We start from the raw sequence: 22949 nt of genomic DNA on the forward strand, positions 1-22949 counted from the left end.
TGTAATTACTATCCCCACAAAACCAAAAGACCCAGTAACTAGCTAAATAAATTTAAAAGCCACCACATAAAAACCCATAACATATCATTCAATTTTATAAAAGTATTAATAAATAATTCACTTACGAAGCACCTATAAAAAACTAAGGACACCGCAAAATCGGATGTCCTAGATGTCCTTAACGAACCGAGTAATCAGCTAGGATTCCGATCCTAGATGTCCTTAACGAACCGTGTAATCGGCTAGGACTCCGGTCTCTTGCTAAATAAAGTATGAATAACATTCAGTCTCTAAAAACATTAATTAATGAATAACTTAAAGGGGTAATATCTAAAAACTTATAAATAACATAACGTATGAAACACACCCTAAACACCTCGACTAGTAATACCATAATAACCTTGAAAATCTCTCGTCATGCATGATTTCTACTAAGAACCTCTATAAACAGCATAGAACATTCCCCCCCTCCTTTTAGAACATTTTGAAGAAGAAAAAAAGGAAGAAAAAAATTGAAATTTTTTCTTCTCAAAAAACACCAGGCAAATGCAACAAGAAACCAGCGATGTAAAGCAAGTAGGTCCTACTTGCTTTACATCGCTGGTTTCTTGTTGCATTTGCCTGGTCCGTTCCCGAGCTCTCCTTCCCACTAATGACAGCCAACCATTCAAATGTAAGGACCTTTATGGACACACAGATTGAGGTCAAACTATCAGGGTTCCTTGAATCCATAAAAGCCTGGGGGAGGTGGCACCATTCCCTTCCCCAGGAATAACTAGCAGGCTGCGGTACAGTCAGAAAAAAGTGGCACATGCACAATTGTGCGCACGCCACTATAATTAAACTCAACAACAACAACAACAAGACAGGGCCGGATCATGTCTAATGATTGGGTGTTGGCGGGGTTTCCAAAATTTCAAACCGGCCTTGAAATTCCTGGAAAGGGTACCAAAGTGAAAGTCTGTGTGCATATTTATTCAAAATGTTTGCTTAATACTCAATAAACATGTCCAAGAAGAAGAAAACAAACGATGGTCATATTTCAAGTGACAAGTGACTACGTTTGTGTAAGTTTTTTCTGTTTAGCCGGGGGGCGGGGCGGAAAGCCCGGAAACCCTGAAAGTAACAATACTTTGTAAACTTGGCCCCAATAAAACCCATTTACTAAATCATGCTTGTACGAACGCTCCCCTGAACCACTTTTGGACGACAAAATTAGTAACCTTTGCATTATCCGACTCACCTGTGTACAAACTGATCCGACGAGAGAGAGAGAGATTATATAGTCTAGTCTGTCTATTACTTACTCCGAAACCTAACTAAATCACTTTAACGCGGCTTTTAAATTATTTCTATTTTTTAATACCCTCGTCGATGTGACATGATCATTTTCACAATTTATCAAATTTCATGTGAGAATCCACCATTTTTACTTTTGTTAAAAAGCTGGATAACCTAAGTCAAATATGTCAGCAACCTCTAATTTCCTTTTTTCTAAATGATGGCTGACCGCCATGTAAATACTCCTCTATGCTTACTCTTTTCAAATTTCGGAAAAGAAGTTGACTCGCCGCCATTTAAAAAAAAAAAAAAACAATACTTTTGCATCTTTCGCAAAGAAAGCTGGCTCACCACTACTTTAGCTCAATCGACCACGTTACACCGGTTGAAAATCCTGGAATAAGTTTAGAGAGCAAATTGAGCAGATTAGTTACTGTGTTATTGACCTAATAAAATTAATTTACTTTCTAAAATTAATAATAATAAATTTGGTTCTGAATCAATCGATTTAGTCCTCAATAACAGATTATCAAAATGATAACTGCAACATATTTGTATCAATATAAATCTAATTTACTAAAATGTATGACATAAAATACATATTCATATACTTCTTAGCTTTAAAAAAAAAAAAATATGCAAGATACACATGTAGATTTGGAAGAGGAAGCTGGTGAATGTACCCAACGTAGGTATCTCAAATTTTTGCTGCAGAATATCAAAAATATGTTATGTAGAGAGTCTTTTATGAATTAGGGCAAAGGAACATTCAAGTACGAAATAGACCGCAGGTCGTGTAAATGGATGTTTAAAGATGGAGTTAGGAGCTGGTTGATATATTGTAGACATATATTATGAAAAGACTGTAATGTCAAAATGGCTTCAAACTAATATATGCATTAATTAAAACGTAACCACTATTGTACTGTAGTAAGTCCTTATTATGATACTATATAATCAAACAAAGCATATATATATATATATATATATATATATATATATATATATATATATATATATATATATATATATATATATACATTGTAAGACACTATAACAAAGATTCTGGCAAGTACCGAGACCGTATGGTAAATAAAGCTATTCAAAGGGGTCTTGAGAACTGCACGCGCTTTCTTTGATTTTCCCATGATAAATGCCTGTCAACAATTACAATTTCAAGTTATGGATATTATTTAATTTGGTTCCCTGGACAAATATATTGATATCCTCTAATTTCTATATTCTTTGCAGTGGTCCATTTGGCATACAGCTAGATTTTTTAATTGCATTTTTGTTTGCGATGGGGTTGTCGCCACAAAATAACAGTAAATAACAGTATCAAAGGGATTATATTACTCATGGCGGATAAGGTCGAGTCATCAGCAAAAAAAGATCGTTTCAGTGGCATTCATATGAACAGGTAAATTATTAATGAAAATGAATTAAGCTAGTGAGAGAATCAGTGATTAAAGAGAACGAGTTCTGGAAGTTCGTTGGTAACCTTGTTATATGAATGGTATAAACACATAAGTACTTTAATAACTACTCGTTTGGCCTTTTCAGTATAAGTATTACTTTAGAATTATGTATTTTCTGTCTTTTTTTTCTCTGAGGCCGAGAAAATTATTTCATAAAAAATGAATTTTGGGAACTGATGAAAGGTTCTTCTCTTACTAATGGTACATCATGCTAACTTTAAAAAGCATATAATCTAACTGAACTCTCTCCAGTTCTGTTTTTGTAATAAATGAAATATTGCTGATAGATATTTTTTTGATTAATAAAAAAAGTATTTTATCTAGAACTTAATTGCACAAATTAATGGAACAATGATTATAACCACTTATTTGAAATTCTGAGTTACCTTTTATGATATTTAATAATATTTCAATTTTTTCAGAAGGTTAAGGATGTTTATTTTGCTCTCTAATTTGTAAGTTTTATCTATTTTAATACTGATTTGCTAACTTAACTTCAGACTTGTTCTCTTCGATTTTCTGCTGTATGATTATTTGGCTCTCTCACTAACTCACTATTCTTTCTTTCAACCCATAATGCGTTGGTTCACTTAGGCTCATGCAATTACTTCATTATTTTAGTCAATATATCTTGTGCAGTCAAGCAATCAATAGCAAATCGACTTATTTAAATTGGAATAATCAGCTTACCAACTACTTTAAACCTCACGTCCGATGGTGGTCTTATTTTGGATCTACATTCATGTTCAAATGCAAGCTGTACCAGCTGTAAAAGTATAATGTAATGCTACCTGATTAGATTATTACTTATAATGTGTGTCTCAATTGCCATTTATTTAGATAAAATCGACAAGTAATCATACACGAATAAATAATTAGACATAGATAATCAGACATAACAAATTTCCTATTTTAAACTCGGTTTTAATTGGTAACATACTACATTCAAAGTTTGCACGTCTCACAAACCCAAGTTCCGGAATATCTGTTTTTAACAAATATCAGTACACCCACTATAAGCAATATTTATAATTTGATAGTTTCACAGACAAAATATTTGTAACGGACTATAATTAGGATTTATTATAACATTTTGACAGTCAATTGTTTTAAATGCTAAATTAAACATATTTATTTGTTTATTTAAACACGGTAATATCAGTTAACCTTTTATTGCACATTTCGTATTTCAATGGATTCTCTCTGAAATTTATCCGTATGTGCATCGTTAGAGCATAATTGTAAAGAAGAAGAAAAGAACAAAAACAAACATTTTATTGCAAACTTTACAGTGGTACGTATTCAATAGACAGTTCATCATATACTTTATACTTGGATGGTTTATCTACCAAATGTATCAATATATTTTCATTATTTACAACAACGTTGCCAGGAATGTTTGATTGTAAATATACCATCATAATCAACAACATTTTATTAGAAACACATTTTAATAGCTTTTATCTTTAGTTCGAGAACATGGGGTTGCAAAGTTGGAACTTGTGAACTTTTTCGCGTTGTTTATTTCGATACTTTATCTATTTCTGGACTGTTATCCTCATCTTAATCATCAAACAAATACTTATTATATCATTTAAATAAGATTACTTCTAAAGTGTTAAAAGTAGTAAGTATACGTTATGAAAATGGTGACAAGCCAGTTTTTCTTTCTCAAAACTTGTAAAAGTAGATATTGTAGACGAGCATTTTTCAAATTGGCGCTGAGATACTGTTTTGGCGTTGAGCCAGCTTTTTCCAAGAAATGAATGCATCTTGACGTTTATCTAACCCAGGTGATCCTCTTTTTTCAAACAACAAAAATGTTGGATAGTTATACGCTGGTTGAAAAATTCTGAAAATGATGCATGGTTACATTGATGAGCTCTGTTGTGTTTTTGTTCTTGTTTTATTTTACTTCAAAAAAAAAAAAAGGCTGAATACCTATGTAAATTGTTGACTTTCTCGTTCGGCATTTTCCGTCTACTTTCAAAGAACACTTTAGATTATAAAGTGTAAATATAGAAAATACGGGATTTTAGAAAGGGCAAGGTTTTGTCCCAGTGTATTAATATATTTTGTGTTGTGAAATATATGTATGTGTAAGAGTGCTTGTCGATGACAAAAAAAAAAGCACTAAACATAAAATAGTTCAATACATCACATGTATCTCAAAATCTGATTGGTTAACAGTTCACGTGTATCATCAATAAACAGTAATTGGTCGAAAGTGGTCGATAAGACATTTGATTCATAATGACCATTATTGTCTCGTAGGACAGAATAAAGGAGACACGGCGTCTGGCTCGATTTTTGGATGTGAAGGCGGATGAGGAGTTAATACAAAACATCTCGGAGGCGTGTGAATTTGACAGGATGAAACAAGAGAAAGATCCTGTTGACATGGGAATGTATCGAAAAGGTGCGGATACACATAAAATGAATTTAATATAAGTTGTTCCTTCGTGTCCTTCGTTGTTCAGCCTAGCAAAGACTCTTGAAAGTACTACTGAACCATAAAAATGAACTTTCGGTTTTCTTCCTAGTCATACAGTAGTTACCTCCCTTATATAGATACCATTGTAATATCCGTTTATTTGCGAGACAAACCGACACTTCACACAATACAAGTATATTAAGTATACGTACATTTATCCCTACAAGACGAAGTACATGCTTCTTGTTGTCGAAATATAAAACACTATAAACTATGGATAGGGAATATTTAGATGAAACTAAAGAAAACTGATTTACTGTTCAGCCTTATATTGGTATGCGTGCACGACCTACTAGATTGTGTCGCTTTCAAAACTGTTCTATTGTTTCAATTTATTTTGAAAATTCCTGTTAATACAGGTAAAAAGAATCAATGCTGGCTTCCCTGTATCGGCAGACTTTATTAAAAAAAAGATGAAAGAAATCGGCACACTTAAAGAATCCAAAGGAACCAAACTTGACTTCCTTTTGTTGGCCGACTTCAGAAGAAAACATCGGCACACTAAAAAGATACCAAAGTCAATTTTCCGGGGTTGGTTTGCATTGTAATAAAATAACCTATGTATTTGATATCCTGTCGGTAAGTTTAAACAATTAGTTTTTTGCTCCATGCCAGTTGTGTTTATCACCCGGGCTTCTATTTGTTTGCCATATGTAATCATAACTGATGTTTGCAGGTCAAATATTATACACAATAATAACTTGCTTTAATAATACTTATGTAACCCATGCTAGCAAAAAGATTATCATTTGCACTCACATTGAATGCATTTTAAAATAATGATTTTTTTTATTTGCGAGATACCGACTTATAGTTAAGCTGGATACAATACAATCAGTTTGCAATAAGTAACTTATCATGCGTAAATGGCAGGTGCCTTCATGCAATCGGGTGATACTTTCGTCTCATTTGCGATTTTGTTATTTGTCATAAGCGATACACACTACACTAAGGATGCATACGCAAGCCGGCATCCGCTACATATACGGAGTTCGTGGATATATATTTTTTAAAGATAATTTTCGCATGATGAAAAAAGAAGGAATATATGATAACAATGCAAGGTTAATTTCTTTCATTTTATTTTCAAACAAGTGTATGTTTATCAATTTATTTTGTACCGTGAGTGTGTGTGTAGGGTGGGGCGGGGGCACAAATTAAACACAAAATATTTCCTTCCTAATTTGTACTGAATAATGGAGCAAATATGATTGACGATATTGACAAGTAATGACAAGCTTTCAATTTACGCGCGCACACACTAAGACAACTTGAAAAAATAAAAACAAACAATAAAATTAACTGGTAAGAGTTTCAGATTGCAGCAACTAAATAATGACAAAATGCTCAGCATTATTCTCTCTCTCTCTCTCTCTCTCTCTCTCTCTCTCTCTCTCATGTGTAATCTAGTATGTATTGTATGCAGCTGTGTTACAATGTGAAGCCTAAAATTAAGTATATTTGTTATAATATCTCATGTACACTACCCTTAGCAAAATGTATACGTATTATGTAGAGTATTATCTGTTACGTATTTTTGTTTTATAAATGATTATTGATAATTTGACCGGAAGACTTAAATTGAGAATGTCGTTGTGTAGATGCATATATTTGTTTGCATAAAAAATGTATATAAATATTTTAATTAGAACAAGCAAGATATGTCAGTTTGTGCTTTCTCTCATAAATATGTACGTTACGAAGTATGATTATTTTCTTTCAAAGAATATCAAAATAGCTTGTTTAAATTTAGTTTTTTTTCTCCCTGAAACCTATCTTACATAGCGTCTACTTTTTTGTTGAAGAAAAAGAACGTACAAACTATTGTTAAGTTTGGCCGAATTGTATTTCAAGTTGGGCCGAATTGTCTTTGGGCCAAATTCACTATAATCCGGCATAAATTATACAACTTTCCCATCCCTATCCTAATAAATCCCACAGATTAAATACACTTTTTTTCTGGTAAACATGGTTTTTCGGAAAAAGAAAGAACGCTTTTTCCCCATCATCACTCTTTTGGTTACATCCGTATGCAACACAGTGCACCATATTTGCTGTACAAAAGCACGATTGTACGCTGTATCACATAGACATTTACGTGGGGAAATTAAGCACTTGAATGGCTAGGTTGAATAGAAGGGATAAATGTACGTCATATCCGGTTTTGGTACGCGGAAACTACCGATTGTTTACGGAGATTGCCGAATAATTTTTTCATGTTATAAAGCGGAGTTTTAAGTCTAATTAAACATTTTTATGGTGTGCATGCATAACCAATGCGTTTTGTTTATAACTATAATAATATCACACGTTTGTACAATATAGGTGGCAGGTGACCTTTAGTTAAATTGGCTTTATTCTACAGTGGTATTTTACTTTCATGGCCGGCATATTATGCAAGAAAATGTAACACATTATCTTTTAATGAGTTTTCTTTGTCTTATATATATATATATATATATACATATATATATATATATATATATATATATATATATATATATATATATATATATATATATATATATATATCCAACTAATCATTTTCTTACAATCTGATACAGATGTTTGTATCAGCTTATGTGTCACCAGTCCGACGAAAACTGGAAACTACTTCAAGATGTCACATAAATTACCCCCAATTCATTAAGATCTAAAGAAGTTAACAATAGCTATAGAACTGAAACGAGTGTATTATTTTTTGAAAAGTATGAGCAGTTTCGAAATTTGTACCGTAGCAAAAGTCCAACAGTCTTTTCAACAACGTATGAAAGCAAAATAACTATCCACAAGTCGTTTCGTAACGATCGCAGTCCATCTTCAAGTCTCACATCGTCTGCATCCAGTGTGAACAATGAAATCGCTGAAATACTTCGGTGCGTAAAGCAGATGAAAAGCAGCATCACCCTCAACCACTTACATGAAATAAATTCTCCATCATGAAGGGTAATTCAAATTACTAACGCTGACATCGAGTCAATTCAGCGTGAACACGTTCATGAGAATGTGTGTGCGTGCGTACGCGCGCATTTATGTATGTGCGTGCTTTATTTTCTTTAAGCGATTCTGTGTTACTTGGATTTCAAGTACTGATAAAATATCTAATCGATGCTTGCATGTTTTAATAATATCAACAAGATATGCAGTTGTTCTTTATATAACAAAACGTTTGTTGTACATAAACGTCTTACTTTTAGAGTGCTCCTCACATAAATAAAAAAAATTGACTCTGTTGTATCGAGAGTTTTGTTACGAGAGTGTTTTTGATCGAAATAAAACATTTAAGTTTCTTTTAAAAAATTAGTCTTCAAGATATTCAGACTTTCAAAAATTCAGCGTGAATGTGCAATCGGTATAATTATGGCGGGACGTCCAATGCTTATGTGTTCTACTAGCATATGAATATGCAATCTGGATAATTATGGCGGGAAGTCCAATGGCCATGTATAGTACTTGCATAACTGTGAGCACACACAGCGACTTCAACCAATCATGAACTCTTCAAACGTCGAGTTACTCGACAAACAGTCCGGAATTGGTAGAGTGTTTATAATTCGCCAAGACTTCCATACAAGGACTCAGTTTAGCACCATTAACACGTCATTCAATAAGGTAATTGCATTGTATTCCCTTGTATATCTCTTCCACGACCACTCATTCATATATGTTAATGATACAAGGAACAAAATCAAACTCGACTTCTCTCACATTTTGAACTTACCTATTGTGTTTTCTTGTCAGGTCAAGTTGGGGACTGGAAGAATTGGTTTACTGTTGCACAGAACGAGCTCTTTGACGCAGTGTATGTCGAAAAGATGAAAAACTCTCAAGTCCAGTTTAAATATGCATTATGACATACATTTGGAGTAAAGACAGGGTAATAGTCAATGAAACAAGCGCCTCGTTTCAATTATATCTACAGCGCATTCGTACATAGAAAAAAAATTGTATTTCAACAAGCATAATATTTCTTTACTTTTGAATATACATTGGCTCCTATACTCTTGTTGAGTCCTTGTCTCATTACAACTTGTGATTCAATTATAATTCTCTAAATATTAGTGAATCACACATACACACACACACACACACACACACACACTACATAATTGGTACATTTCATTAGATGACGAACGTGTTACTTAGAATTGATACTGTTCATTTTCATATTGAGGATCTTTTCCTTCTAGGATCAAAGAATATTTTTTATTTTAATATTTTGTTGCCTTTGACGATAATTTCAATATGCAATAAAAGAAATCACTACTTATATGAATATCAAAATAAATAAACAGAATGTATTTTCGTACCTATGTATTCACTTGATGTACTATAATAAATGGCTTTAAAAATAATCTCTTTACTTGTTAGCTTTTTAAGTCTGATTTTTTAGCTGTTACAAAACTCATTTCATAATCCTAGTCCTGTAAATTCTTACTAACTAAAACACACATCCAAACAAGGACAGGCTTTTGCAAAGATACACAAATACGGATACGTGCACATGTCGATGACGTGTTTCATGTCGAACGAGTTAATTACGAGAGAACCACTTTTCCGGCGTAACGGTGACGGTGGTATCAGTAATATTTAGTAGCTGCGTTTAAGTGGTTTTTTAATCCAATAGAAATAATAGTATAATTAATCCTTAATATGTTATAAATTTCTGTCTTGCCGGAAGCGGAAATATACGTCATGCATATGGCGTTTATAAACAAGACTTCGCGTTCCACGAATCATTTGTTTCAGTACCGTACCTCATTGCCATCGGATAAAATCGAATCTCCATAGTCCTACGCGTGGATCTGACAGACACTGAAAAAGTTCATGTTTTGGTAACGTTTAGAATTTCCAGTCCACTTATTTTTTAGTATCCTATCAGATAAAGTATTGCAAATTCATGTTAGGGAGAGTTATAGATTTTAATTATATATTCCAAATGACGCGTGTCGCTTTCAGAAATTGAAAGTTGGCGTTTGACTGGTGAACCGTAAGGTCAAAAGAACATGGTCCCTTATTATTGTCTGTCAGATATACACGTAGGACTGAGATCTGATTTTATTCAGATTGGTATCGTTCTACAGCGTCGAGCAAACCCCAAGTTTCAGAACAGAATCTGTAATTATAGGTATTCATGGAAATATGTCACAAAATAAATAATAGAAGACAAGATTTATTCTTGTTTCCATTGACGATAAAAAAGTAAATGTGAAAATAGTATAATATATTTAAAAAGTAAAGTGCAAACCAGGATTTCTCGATATCTCTTGTTTACGATATAGAAAGTTTATTTTGTGCAACTCAATACGTCAAAAGCAAATTTGTTTCCCAGGAAGAAAAAAAAACATAAAAAGTATCGATTTGTGAAGTTAATTAAAGCTGAGTTGCAATAAACCGACAGAGATTCAAATTGCATCCCTTTAGAAAAGACAGTATTTATTCGATCGCTAAACAATCGTTAATAGTATGGGATAAATGAGTCCTCACCCACCCACCCCTTTATACAATCAGTCGTGGGCGGCATTATGATTTATTTTAAAAAGAATTCAAACAAATACACGAGATGTTTTCTAAAATTATGAGTAACAACTGTATATAAAAAGAATAAAGAAAACGTTAAAAACAAATTTGTTCCTGTATTTTGACAAATTATTCGGTGCTCTAAAGGTTACTCAATAATCTGGAATAAATTTTTAAAAAAGTAACAATAAAGATCAAGAATTTGTATTGCTTGCCACTCTAAATTTACATGAATTTTAATTTAACCTGATAATAATCGATGCAAATGCACATGTGTTCATTCGCGTTGAAGACAATATTTTTTATTCCTTTTAGATATAAAAGTGACTGCACCCATGAGTTGCAGGTTTTGTGAGAGTGAGAGAGCACGCACACACAACCTTCCGTAGCAGTAAAAAGTGAATGGGGCTTCAGATTTTTGTCAGATACTCATAGTAAAAATATTTCTTTTTAAGATCGCATAATTATACAGGTATAGTTGGGACTATGTGGATAGGCTTTAGAAAAGCATTTTACACGTGTACAGTCGGGACAAAGAGGGTATGTTTTAGAAAAGCATTTTACAAAGGTATTGTTGGGGCTAAAAGGGTAGGTTTTAGAAAGGCATTTTACACGTGTACAGTCGGGACAAAGAGGGTAGGTTTTAGAAAAGCATTTTACACAGGTATTGTTGGGGCTAAAAGGGTAGGTTTTAGAAAGGCATTTTACACGTGTACAGTCGGGACAAAGAGGGTAGGTTTTAGAAAAGCATTTTACACAGGTATTGTTGGGGCTAAAAGGGTAGGTTTTAGAAAGGCATTTTACACAGGTATAGTTGGGACCAAGGGGGTAGGCTTTAGAAAGGGATTTTACACAGGTATTGTTGGGGCTAAAAGGGTAGGCTTTAGAAAGGCATTTTACACAGGTATAGTTGGGACCAAGTGGGTAGGCTTTAGAAAAGGATTTTACACAAGTATAGTTGTGACAAAGAGGGTAGGTTTTTAAAAGAGCATTTTATGTGTACAGTCGCTTATAACGACTTTGTATACTACCGTATTATTTGCTTATAACTCGAGTTCAGACCCAGATCTGCCTTCGCAAAATGTACTGGCACATCTGGAGCTGTGTTGTTTGCAGTTGGGCTAGACTGATAAATACATACGATGCGTCTTGTCCTTTACTTAACATAGGTGGCTATACGCATTTTTAAAAAATCTTGAGTGTGAAATAGAAATCACTACATTTGGAAAACATAAATGTTCTATTATTAAGGTCTTAATAATGACACTTTTAGAATTATCGTAACATACATTAAGAAACGGGTAAATGGCATGAAACGACAAAAAATTACAGGAAATTATAAATTAAATTTGTTTTCTACGCACAACTGTTCAATAACCGTATGTGCTCACTTATACATGTAACTAGAGTCAGACTAAAACCTGCAGAAACCCAGATTAGCAATCGCATGATGTGCCCAAAAATCTATTTCTTTATAGTTTGTAAAGAGTTATCAGTGGAACAAACAATGTAGACCCTTATCAGCCGGTGCATTATGCGACGGTACATCAGTCTGTTTGTTGTCTGCAGCTGGACTCAAGTTGTAAGCGAATATATACGGTGATTGAAAAATACTTTATATTGTAACATGAGAATGGCGGTTTCAGTATTTGCAATGAATTCAACTGAGGGTAAAGCAAAGAAGTAGAATACCGAATTGAAAACACCAAGGAAACACAAAGTAACCGTTTTACAAATTATCCTGCATTATTGTCCCCAGGGTAGAAATAAAGAAACTAAATACACTATCGCATCTTCTCACCCATTCACCTCGCACGACTACGTTGCCCTTAATTTGCACATTTCCACAACTAAGATTTTCCCCTTCTAAACTAATTTCTGTCCTTGCATTTTTAGCCCTTTTCTTCGTTTTTATTCTAACTTCATTTATTGTTGATCTGAAAGAAAAATGTTATTGGCTTACCTGGTTCAGAACGACTACCGCCAACATCCTATAAAATGTAACGTCGCTAATTAGATTTTTTTAAAAAACAATTCATGTTTTCACGTTTTTGCTGAAAAGTCGTCAACCAAGCCTAAATAAACCAAACCATAATTTCAAAGGGTGATGTGTAGGTAGGTGCTAGTATGCACTTGGACAGAGATTACATTAAAATGGATGCGACTAGGCTTTACAAAATGAGGAATCAAAGTGAAGCGCAAACGCTTGAGCACCAAGGATAAAGACATACATACTTCAAGTATTAAAATACTGCAACATGCTTCCATAAAACGTACACAAGAAGACAAAGCTTGATGACATATGCCTGGCTACAATGCATAGTAACAACATCCAAATATGCAAATAAATGTGAAGCAGTGTTTGAAAAGAACATCTAACGTATTAGGACTGAGTTCAGATTAGACCGGATGGTATTAGACTTTACAAACGATCCCACGACAAGTACATGGAAGACTAATCCTGCAAGTAAATAATGCAAAACAGTTTACGAAAATCATATTTTCTCACAACATTTAGAAAATATTTTAACAGCGAATGAAACTTGTCTTCTTGTGAATAGAAAAGATATTTCATAGTTATATTTATATATATATATATATATATATATATATATATATATATATATATATATATATATATATATATATATATATATATATATATATATATATATACTTCCACTTAAGAGACCGCTCCGGTGGCTAGTGGTTAAAGCATCCGCCTCGGATGCGGGAGGTCGTGTGTTCGATCCCCGACCGAGTCATGCGAAAGACTTACAAAAATGGTACTAACAGCTCCCTCGCTTGGCGCTCAGCATTAAGAGGTTAGTGTTAGGACTGGTTGGCCTGGTGTCAGGATAATGTGACTGGGTGGGACATCCTGTTACATGTCTGCGGCATGATGCCCCAGTGCTAGACATCACTATAAACTGTCACACTGCAGACATCGTAGCGATATGACAGAATTTTTTTAAAGCCACGTTAAAAATCCAAATCACACACACACACACTTCCACTTAAGAATTTACGTATACAGTTAATGACGACGTAATTTCTGGTTTGTTTAGTAAAAGTAAATGCTAGCATCTAAAACAGACAGAACAACTGAAAATGCTCAACATACTGTGATCGCGGGAAAATGATGGTCCATTATTTATTTGAGTTTTTGCAGCTATAATGTTTGCTACAAGATTAAAGCAGTGCCATAACTTGACTAGATGTAGTGAGTCGCAAACATATACATCAGCACGCGTATTTCGTTAATAGTCTGCAACCAAACACCTACATCAACAACGTACGTTCTTGTATGAGGCGCCGTAGCGGACAAATGCTGGTCCAATCAGAACGGCGCCGTTGAAATTTTAATGTAATATTTCCAGAATTCCAGTTTCATATGTTGTATGTAAAAAAGATCTTGTCCTTAAAGTTCCATTTTCTAGGTCGAGATTTTAGATTGTATCTATTGAATTAAACAGTAGTGGTTGAAAGTTATATTTTCAATGTCGAAGTTTTAGACTGAGTCTTTTGAAATACACGGCGGTGGTTGAAATTTCAATGTCATACGTCGAGAATTCCTAATTTGCGTATTGATTCAAAGAGTTTATGTTGAAAGTTCCATTTCATATGCTGAGTATTTATATTTCATTTGTTAAATTACACAGCGTTGGTTGAAAATTCCATATCCAATGTCGAGCTTTTAAATTGTATCTTCTAAATTACACAGCGGTTGATGAAACTTTAATGTCATATGTCGAGAGTTTCAATTTAACATGTTGAAAAATATTGATTGTGCTGAAAGTTCCATTTCGTATGCTGAGTTTTTAGATTGTATCTGTGCTTTTCAGAATTTTTGTTTTTATATGGTGAAATGATGTGTCTTTTGAGGCCAGTGAAAATAGATATGCGATACTTCACTTGGGGCCGATGATTTACCAAACGGATACGAATATCTTCATAGTGATAATGCCCCTTTTGTTCATTTAGTTACTAGAGGGTGATGACTGCATATATATATATATATATATATATATATATATATATATATATATATATATATATATATATATATATATATATATATATATATAAAATGAACCCTATCTTGGAGTCAGTCAGTTACCTTAGGCTGTTTCATGTCTGTGTCGTACTAACCACCTCGCTGGGTTTTTTTGTTTTTTTTAGCTGTTGGTGAAACATGTCTTTTTGGTTCTAACCTTCTCTTTGGGCATTCATTTAACTGCGGGTGATGGTTGTCTATGTGGTAATAATCATCTTTTGGTCTGTCAATTAATTGGGTCTAATTCGTCTTTGTCGCACAAACAATCTCTTGGACAGTCATTTACCTACGACTGATGTTACGTGTTTAGGCTCGGATAAACAGTAACACAGAAAGAGTGAAAACAACAAGCTTTTTAAAATTTAACAAATAATTTATTTCACTGTGAAAATTCTGTAAAAATGAAAAAATAAGAAATTACGGTTTCAAGAATTAAATCCAAAACTAATCTAAGAATAATCCACGAATTATTTTGCAAAAGTCATAGTAACAAATGTTCTAATAATTTCAAGTTGGAATCCTGATGGAAAATCCAAGATGGATGACGATGACGTATGCTGTAGTCAGTAATGTGCTTATCTACAGTTCCTTGTAGAAATACAAATAATGGCACACCGGTGTTGGAAATCCAAATTAAATCTGTAAGCAGTATCTTTCCAAAAGTTCTATATGAGCACTCTTCAAATATTTCCAGAGAATAAAGAATTAATCTTTTTGAAATCCAAATGATCTGAAGATAATTAACTCAAAATCTGGAAACAACAAAGAAAACAACTTGATACCACGTGCAAAAGCCCAAAAACTGAGAGAGAGAGAGAGAGAGAGAGAGAGAGAGAGAGAGAGATCTAAAACAAATGTTATATTGCATCATAAGACGCATTTTTCAAAATTCCCCCAAGTTGCGAAATCAGAGGGGGGTCACGTGATCATGTTTATATCATGTACACACAATATGGCTTTGATTAGACCAATGATTTTATTCCCATAATAATAAAAAAAGGTGCTAACTTCTTAACCCACGTAGTCCCTTCATGATCTTGACAACAATCAATCATTTTAAAATAAAATAGAACTTTGTTTACTAATTTTGAATCAAGGTCAGCTTCCAGGCCAACACCTGGTGTTTATGAAAAGAAGATATGTTTGTAAAATGTTTTCTTTTAGAAAGGTGTAAATGATAATTATCTTTTATTGAAAATGGGCTTTTTCGTAGATGAAAACTACTTTCATATTGTGAATATACACATGATTGTGAGAAAAATTGTTTTAATTTTAACGATCTTGTGCATTTGAAAAATGCTTCTGCTAAATTAATATTATCGCGTACCTTGGTTCTCGGACAATATGATAACCCCTTACCTAGAAGAATGTAATCACTATTAGTTAGAATTCGCTTAGAAATGTTTAACATATTTTCTTTTCCTCTTTCGATTTCCTTTTTCCTTTTCTTTTCTTTCCTCTATCTGTTGTATTCTAATAAATCTCCTATTCTTTCTTCTGCTTGTATTGTCTGCAACAGATCCTTGCAGGTTTCCATTTGTCTTTGTATTGTTGCTATTACGGATATGTTGGATTACTGTGTAATTTTCTTTGCCCTATTGTTTTATTACTGTATCTACATAGGTTGCCTTTTGTGTGCCTGGGACTATTACGTTTTTTGCTTGATCATTTTTGGAATTGTTTTGAATGGGTCTATCATATTTTTCTGTGTGATTTGGTTGATAGGTGATTCTTGCTTTTGGCAACTCTTGTTCCATTTTATTTTCATTTCTTGGTTGTTGTTTATTCCGTGAGTGATTTTTAGCTACTGTGCGTTTATTATTAACATTAATGAAGTTAATTTCCTCTGCTGATTTATTTGGTTGTTGATTATCTTTTTTTGATTTCTCTCTAGTAATTTTTTTTATACTGATGTTCTTCGTTGTAGATAGATAAATAGATATAAAGACAGACAGACGGATATATATATATATATATATATATATATATATATATATATATATATATATATATATATATATATACAGACAGACCGATAGATAGATTAGATAGATAGATAGATAGATAGATAAACCACTATGATAATTAAATTATTTGCTAAGTTTTACAAAACTTTCGGCTTTTTTGCTTCTTTCTGGCACCTTGTTTGTAACAGATTGTCAGTTTCTAAAGCAAATGTGTATTTTTTCTAGACGGTAGACTAGCGGGCAGTTTGTTAATGTACGATCCATGTTTGGATTTAAATAAATTATCTTGTAGAATTTAATTGTTTTTGTCTGTTTGCAAAATCTACAGATTAAGTCATAGTTTGATTATACCTTATCCCCATAATCTTTAAAAATTTGTTCTTGCTGTTGTCTTTTGGGTTTGTTAATAGTTAAAACCATTAGTATTGCAAAGTAGGGTGATAACATATTATAATATAATACAATATAATATAATATAATATAATATAATATAATATGATATAATATAATATAATATAATATGATATGGTATGATATTATATGATATAATATGATATAATATAATATAATACAATATAATATAATATAATATAATATAATATAATATAATATAATATAATATAATATAATATAATATAATATAATCTTTGTCCGATACTATAAAATATAGTTAGTGAACTTTCCTTTCTTATTTGCCAACAGAGTACAACGAACAATAATAGATTGTATTGGATGCATCTGGTAGTCAAACTGATCAAAATTAACTCATCTTGCGTCAGAGTTCATTTGTGTCTATCTTTGCTGGACGCTTTTTATTTTCTTTTAATGACCCTAGACAATGTCCATAAATTATATAGCTTATATTACTCGTTTCGCAAATGCCCAGTTTTAATCATTTTCAAAAAAATATTTCCTTATATCTGCCTTGGAGCAACACCTCGGTCATACATGTGTCAGGCATGAGTGATTATCGCACTTGGTCATAGATGTGTCAGGCATGAGTGATTATCGCACTGGGTCATACATGTGTCAGGCATGAGTGATTATCACACTGGGTCATAGATGTGTCAGGCATGAATGATTATCGCACTGGGTCACAGATGTGTCAGGCATGAGTGATTATCACACTGGGTCATAGATGTGTCAGGCATGAGTGATTATCGCACTGGGTCATAGATGTGTCAGGCATGAGTGATTATCACACTGGGTCATAGATGTGTCAGGCATGAGTGATTATCGCACTGGGTAACAAGTAAAATTTGAAGAGCACAAATTTAATCCGACTGCATTCCACAATGCAGATTACAATGAAGATATGAGACACAAAACAAGACAATGTGCTTTAACATATGACGTCATGTAGAGATAACGCTAGGATAAAGCTGGGTCATATTTCACCGTTCCTTTGAAACGTTGTAACTTGTAAGGCTTAGCACACGCCACAAAAGCTCTCGTATTTTGGAAATAGTTCGTTATTAAAACATTTCCAATGCTATATTTATCTCCATAATCAAATGATCGCCTTTACAAATCTACTTTTTAAATAAATTATTTTGTGTGGCTGTTTATCTCAAACAATCTCACGACTCTCTTCAAATATTTATTTTGAAAATTTCTTTTTTTTCCTCTTCTTTTTTGTTTTTGTTCTCAATGCACTATACACAGGCATGATATGGCTAATAATGTATTAAAAATGCCGTTATAGTTAGTGAAACTGAGACAAAAACCAGCTTCAAATAAGACTCTTGAACTTTTAAAATTATGAAAACAATCAGTACAGCGGACCTTGCATTTAACTTAATCTTTCCTTAAGACAAGATACACTCTACATTTTCAAACAGAAAGTAAGATATAGAGCACAGCTACTTTTGAGTAGATATTAGGAATTATTTCCCAAGTGAAGTGAAAGCATTGTATAGTCATCTTTTTTAAAGCAAACACGATCGATCTGTAGCGTTACTACATCCATTGAGAAACTTGCGAAATGTTACAGTACTTTTGGAACAGCGCCTTTTTGTACAAATTTAGTTAGTACCATTACTGCTTCAAATTGTGTATTTTGTCAACTTTATGAATGTGTTCCAGCAAAAATCAAGCGATTTTTGATTTTGTCAAGACATTTTTCCACCAATTTATACAATGAACATTCTGTCTGGGAGCATTGTGGAAACATCACAGAGTGGTCATATCTAACAGACTTCAGAGCAAGCATCTTTAAGAAAAGATCGGAAGGATCGTGAGTTTCCCTGTAAGCATTTTGGTCCTCTATTTACCCATATTTTGATCATCACTGGCAGTCATCATTTATCGCTAGTTGGAATGAACTGCTTCTTGATCAATGACGCAAAGCGACCATGATCCCATTCGTCAATGCTATCAAAATACTTCTTTTCCACCAGCAGCAATACATTTGATATTCAACCATTTGTCAATAGTTTTTAGATTTAAGCTGTGTTGTAAACTTATTCTGTATATCTAGTTTATTTCATTTAAACCCATTTTTATGTTTCTTGCTATTTTTGGTAATAATTCATTTGTTTTTATAGTGTTTGTTAGACTTTTTTTGTTTTATGTTTTTTTGTATGCATACTGTTCTTATTCCTTTATGTGTGAACTTAAAATTGTAAAGCGCTTGGATATATTTTTTTAAAAGATTAATCGTTCTATTAAGTCATCATCATCATCATCATCATCTTATTATTATTATTATTATTATTATTATCATCATCATCATCATCAACATCATTATTCTTATTATTATTATTATTATTTATTATTATTATTATTATTATTATTATTCAATAACATCCTTGACGTGTGTAAAGTTGTATAAATATTTGAATACGATTCGTTCTGTAATTTTCAGACACAACATTATGATGAGATTGATCGCTAGTTTGAGCCAAAAAATCTGTTTCGTTTCCTGTTCACTGCCATTACATGGGTAACTTTCCACTGATCGTTGTATGTAATGGAACTAAGAATTTATTAATAAGGATGCGTTTCGGAAATACAACTCTCGATAACCAAGCATTTCAGTAGTCTGCGATTGCTCTTTTCTAGAAATAAACGTTGCTTAAGTTCCAGTTACTTTCCTAAATATATTTAATATACGTAAATATCAATGACTGATTTTTACCGATCACATGGACCAACCTCTCAGCGATGATGGTGATGATGATTTTATCAGTTTTTGCACGTCCATATCTCATGTGATTTTTTTTTTATTAAGAGAGAGAGAGAGAGAGAGAGAGAGATTCTTTGCAGGATAAATTATGTTTTAAATTCATTAATATGTATGTCAAAGTGCAGTAACAACGATGGAGTCGACCTCTCCGGTGGCCTGGTGACTAGAGCGTCCGCCTCGAATGCGGGAGGTCGTGAGTTCGATCCCCGGCTGAGTCATACCACAGACTTACAAAAATGGTACAACAGCAACCTCGCTTGGCGCTCAGCATTAAGAGGTTAGTGTTAGGCCTGGTTGGCCTGGTGTCAGGATAATGTGACTGGTGGGACATCATGCTACATGTCTGCGGCATGATGCCCCAGAGCAGGACATCACTATATACTGTCACACTGCAGACATCGTAGCGATATGACTGAAAAATTGTTAAAGCTACATTAAAAATCCAGATCACACACACACACACACGGTGGAGCCAGAGAATCATGACTTGAGTTCTGAATGTGCTCACCAGTGAGATTTATTTTCACTTTATACGTGCGTGTCCTCTAAAATATACACTATTAATTAATTAATTAAAAATGAATATTTTAGAGGACACTCTCACGTATAAAGTGCAAATAAATCTCACTGGTTAATTCTACGCATTTGATTTAGAAACTGGCAAACTGTTACAAACAAGGTACCAGAAAGAAGCAAAAAAATCCAAAAGTTTTGTAAAACTTAGCAAAGAGTTTAATTATCACATTGTTCAAATATCTATCTATCTATCTATCTATCTATCTGTCTGTCTGTGTATCTATCTATATATATCAATCAATATATCTATCTATCTATATATATATATATATATATATATATATATATATATATATATATATATATATATATATATATATATACAACGAGAAACGTCAGCATTGAATATGACTAGAGAGAAATCAAAAAGAGATATCAGCAACTAAATAAATCAGCAGAGGAAATTAACTTCATCAATGTCAAAAATAAACGTGCAGTAACTAAATATCACACATTGAATAAACAACAACCAAGAAATGAAAATGAAATGGGACACGCATCGCCAACAGCAAGACTTTACCTATCAACCAAATCACACAAAAGAAATAATAGACCCATTCAAACCAATTCCAAAAATGATCAAACAAAACATTAATTAATTAATTAATTGATTAAGTAATTAATTAAGCAGGCAGCTAATCAATTAACCAATTAATTAATTAACGATTTAGCCTTCCGAAATGCAGGCCCGGATTAAGAAAGCGGTGGGGGACATAGTGGGCATACCGTTACATTCATGCTGTTTTAATACAAAATTTGCAAACATCCGGATCAAGGTGCATGTCTGTTCTTTAGATGAATATCATCACCACACCATTATTCAAGACTTTACTTTATTACATTCAAAATTAACCTTGTATGTTTATTAACAAGCTTACAATAAGCGTTGGAATAATGAAATCATCTCTGTCCATACACCCATAGTTCTGTCCATCCATCATGATAACTCATCCTACAGTTGTATAGAGAATTTAATGAAACCTGGTGGAACTAGAAGAGTCTTTGTTTTCTTTCTCCCCCACCCCTTCTATTTTACGGCAACTAGAAAACCTAACTGGGTCAACATACAAACACATGTATGGCTACAAAATTTCATGTCTGCCCCCAGTGTAATTTCATTATTATGTATACAAGATTTTGTAACATATTTCGAAAAGTAAAAACAAATTAAATCTATTTTAAAAAATGTAAACTTGCTGTATAGTCCTTAAAATCTAATAGTGGCATCTGCATAATAATACAAAGGTGCCAATTAAATTTCATTTGTTTATCTAAAGTGAATCTTACTTAAGCCTACTTATACTGTTATGTCAAGAAAGCTAAGCCTGGATTTACTTATATGGCTTAAAAAAGAGAGGGAAGGAAAGACAGGTTACTATACTTCTAATGTTGATAATTATATTATGTTGCAAACGTTTCAAAAATTTTTTTTTTTGAGGGGGGTGTCCTCATTTTGAATGGTATAAGCATGAGTTCCTATTAGATGTTTTCGGTCACCTTTTTCAATTTTGTTTTCATTGTCTATTCGCATGTGTATTGTTTTCTTGATTATATATTTGTGTTCCCTTGTTACATCATTCGATTATTTTGTCATGGAACAAAATCGTTTTATTGTCTGAATTATCGGGTTACCGTGTCCTTCACTTGTTGAGGGTAAAGCTTTGAAAACCTTAGACATAATGCAGGTGAATTTATACAAACATTTATGACAAATAGTGGTGTGAAATCTTATAAATATATAAATTTTCATGGACATTTTATTTTTATCCTCGATTTCGTTTGTTTTTTCTCTGCCTCGAACAACTTTCTCTTTGATATCACCAGTCAACCTATTTTGAACTCTTAAGATTTGAAAATAATGTATTCGTAATTTAGTTAGCGAATATATTCAAAACTGAATGATCGAATGCTGGAACATAGGAACACAGGAATTTATGATCAAGAAGTAATACACCCCTTGGTATTGTCACATAGACCCTATAGGGCAACAAACAGCCATTTTTTACATAAAAGTCCCATAGACCGTATATCGTCCCCCTTTACTACTTATATATGTTCTTGCAGTCCATATAGTTGAGTTTTAAGAGCACTCGTGAGTGAGATAACATTATCGTTGTGCCGAAGATCAACAAGGAAATTCGTGCCAGATATATGGGCTCTGGTATGCATTTAAAACGTCGTACGTAAGACTTCATTTCGACAGTGGGAATAATAAGAATACGAGTATCGGAAGAGAGGGGTAAGTATCTGGAAGGGGGGTGTACACGTGGGTATTGGCGTCACTGGGGGGGGTGCTGACTGCACCGGGTGACACCATCAGAGGGGGTGACACCAAAATAACTGTATACAAAATTTTGAATTTTTGTACAGAAAGGGGTTCCATGGGGTT

At 33.1% G+C, this 22949-nt stretch overlaps 2 protein-coding genes across 5 annotated transcripts in view; both read left to right on the forward strand.

Annotated features, from left to right (window-relative positions):
• Positions 1-9608, forward strand: part of LOC149775028 (sulfotransferase 1B1-like) — a 44414-nt gene extending 34806 nt beyond the window's left edge. For all 3 annotated transcript variants that reach the window (XM_089944369.1, XM_089944368.1, XM_089944367.1), the window contains 2 exons: positions 5034-5178; positions 8995-9608. In XM_089944369.1, coding sequence (XP_089800495.1) covers positions 5034-5178; positions 8995-9107 — 258 coding nt within the window. In that variant the 3' untranslated portion in view covers positions 9108-9608. The remainder of the gene's footprint in view (positions 1-5033; positions 5179-8994) is intronic.
• Positions 9609-22664: 13056 nt separating this feature from the next.
• LOC149775029 (sulfotransferase 1B1-like) overlaps positions 22665-22949 on the forward strand; it is a 40734-nt gene continuing 40449 nt past the window's right edge. The window contains exon 1 of one of the 2 annotated variants that reach the window (XM_089944366.1): positions 22665-22721. The gene's annotated coding sequence lies outside the window, so the exon portion shown is untranslated. Of the gene's footprint in view, positions 22800-22949 lie in introns of both variants that reach the window. The other variant, XM_089944365.1, reaches the window with a different exon arrangement.

The sequence above is a fragment of the Sinohyriopsis cumingii genome, chromosome 19 (genome assembly GCF_028554795.1).
Source record: "Sinohyriopsis cumingii isolate HCF-2022 chromosome 19, ASM2855479v2, whole genome shotgun sequence".
NCBI lineage: Eukaryota > Metazoa > Mollusca > Bivalvia > Unionida > Unionidae > Sinohyriopsis > Sinohyriopsis cumingii.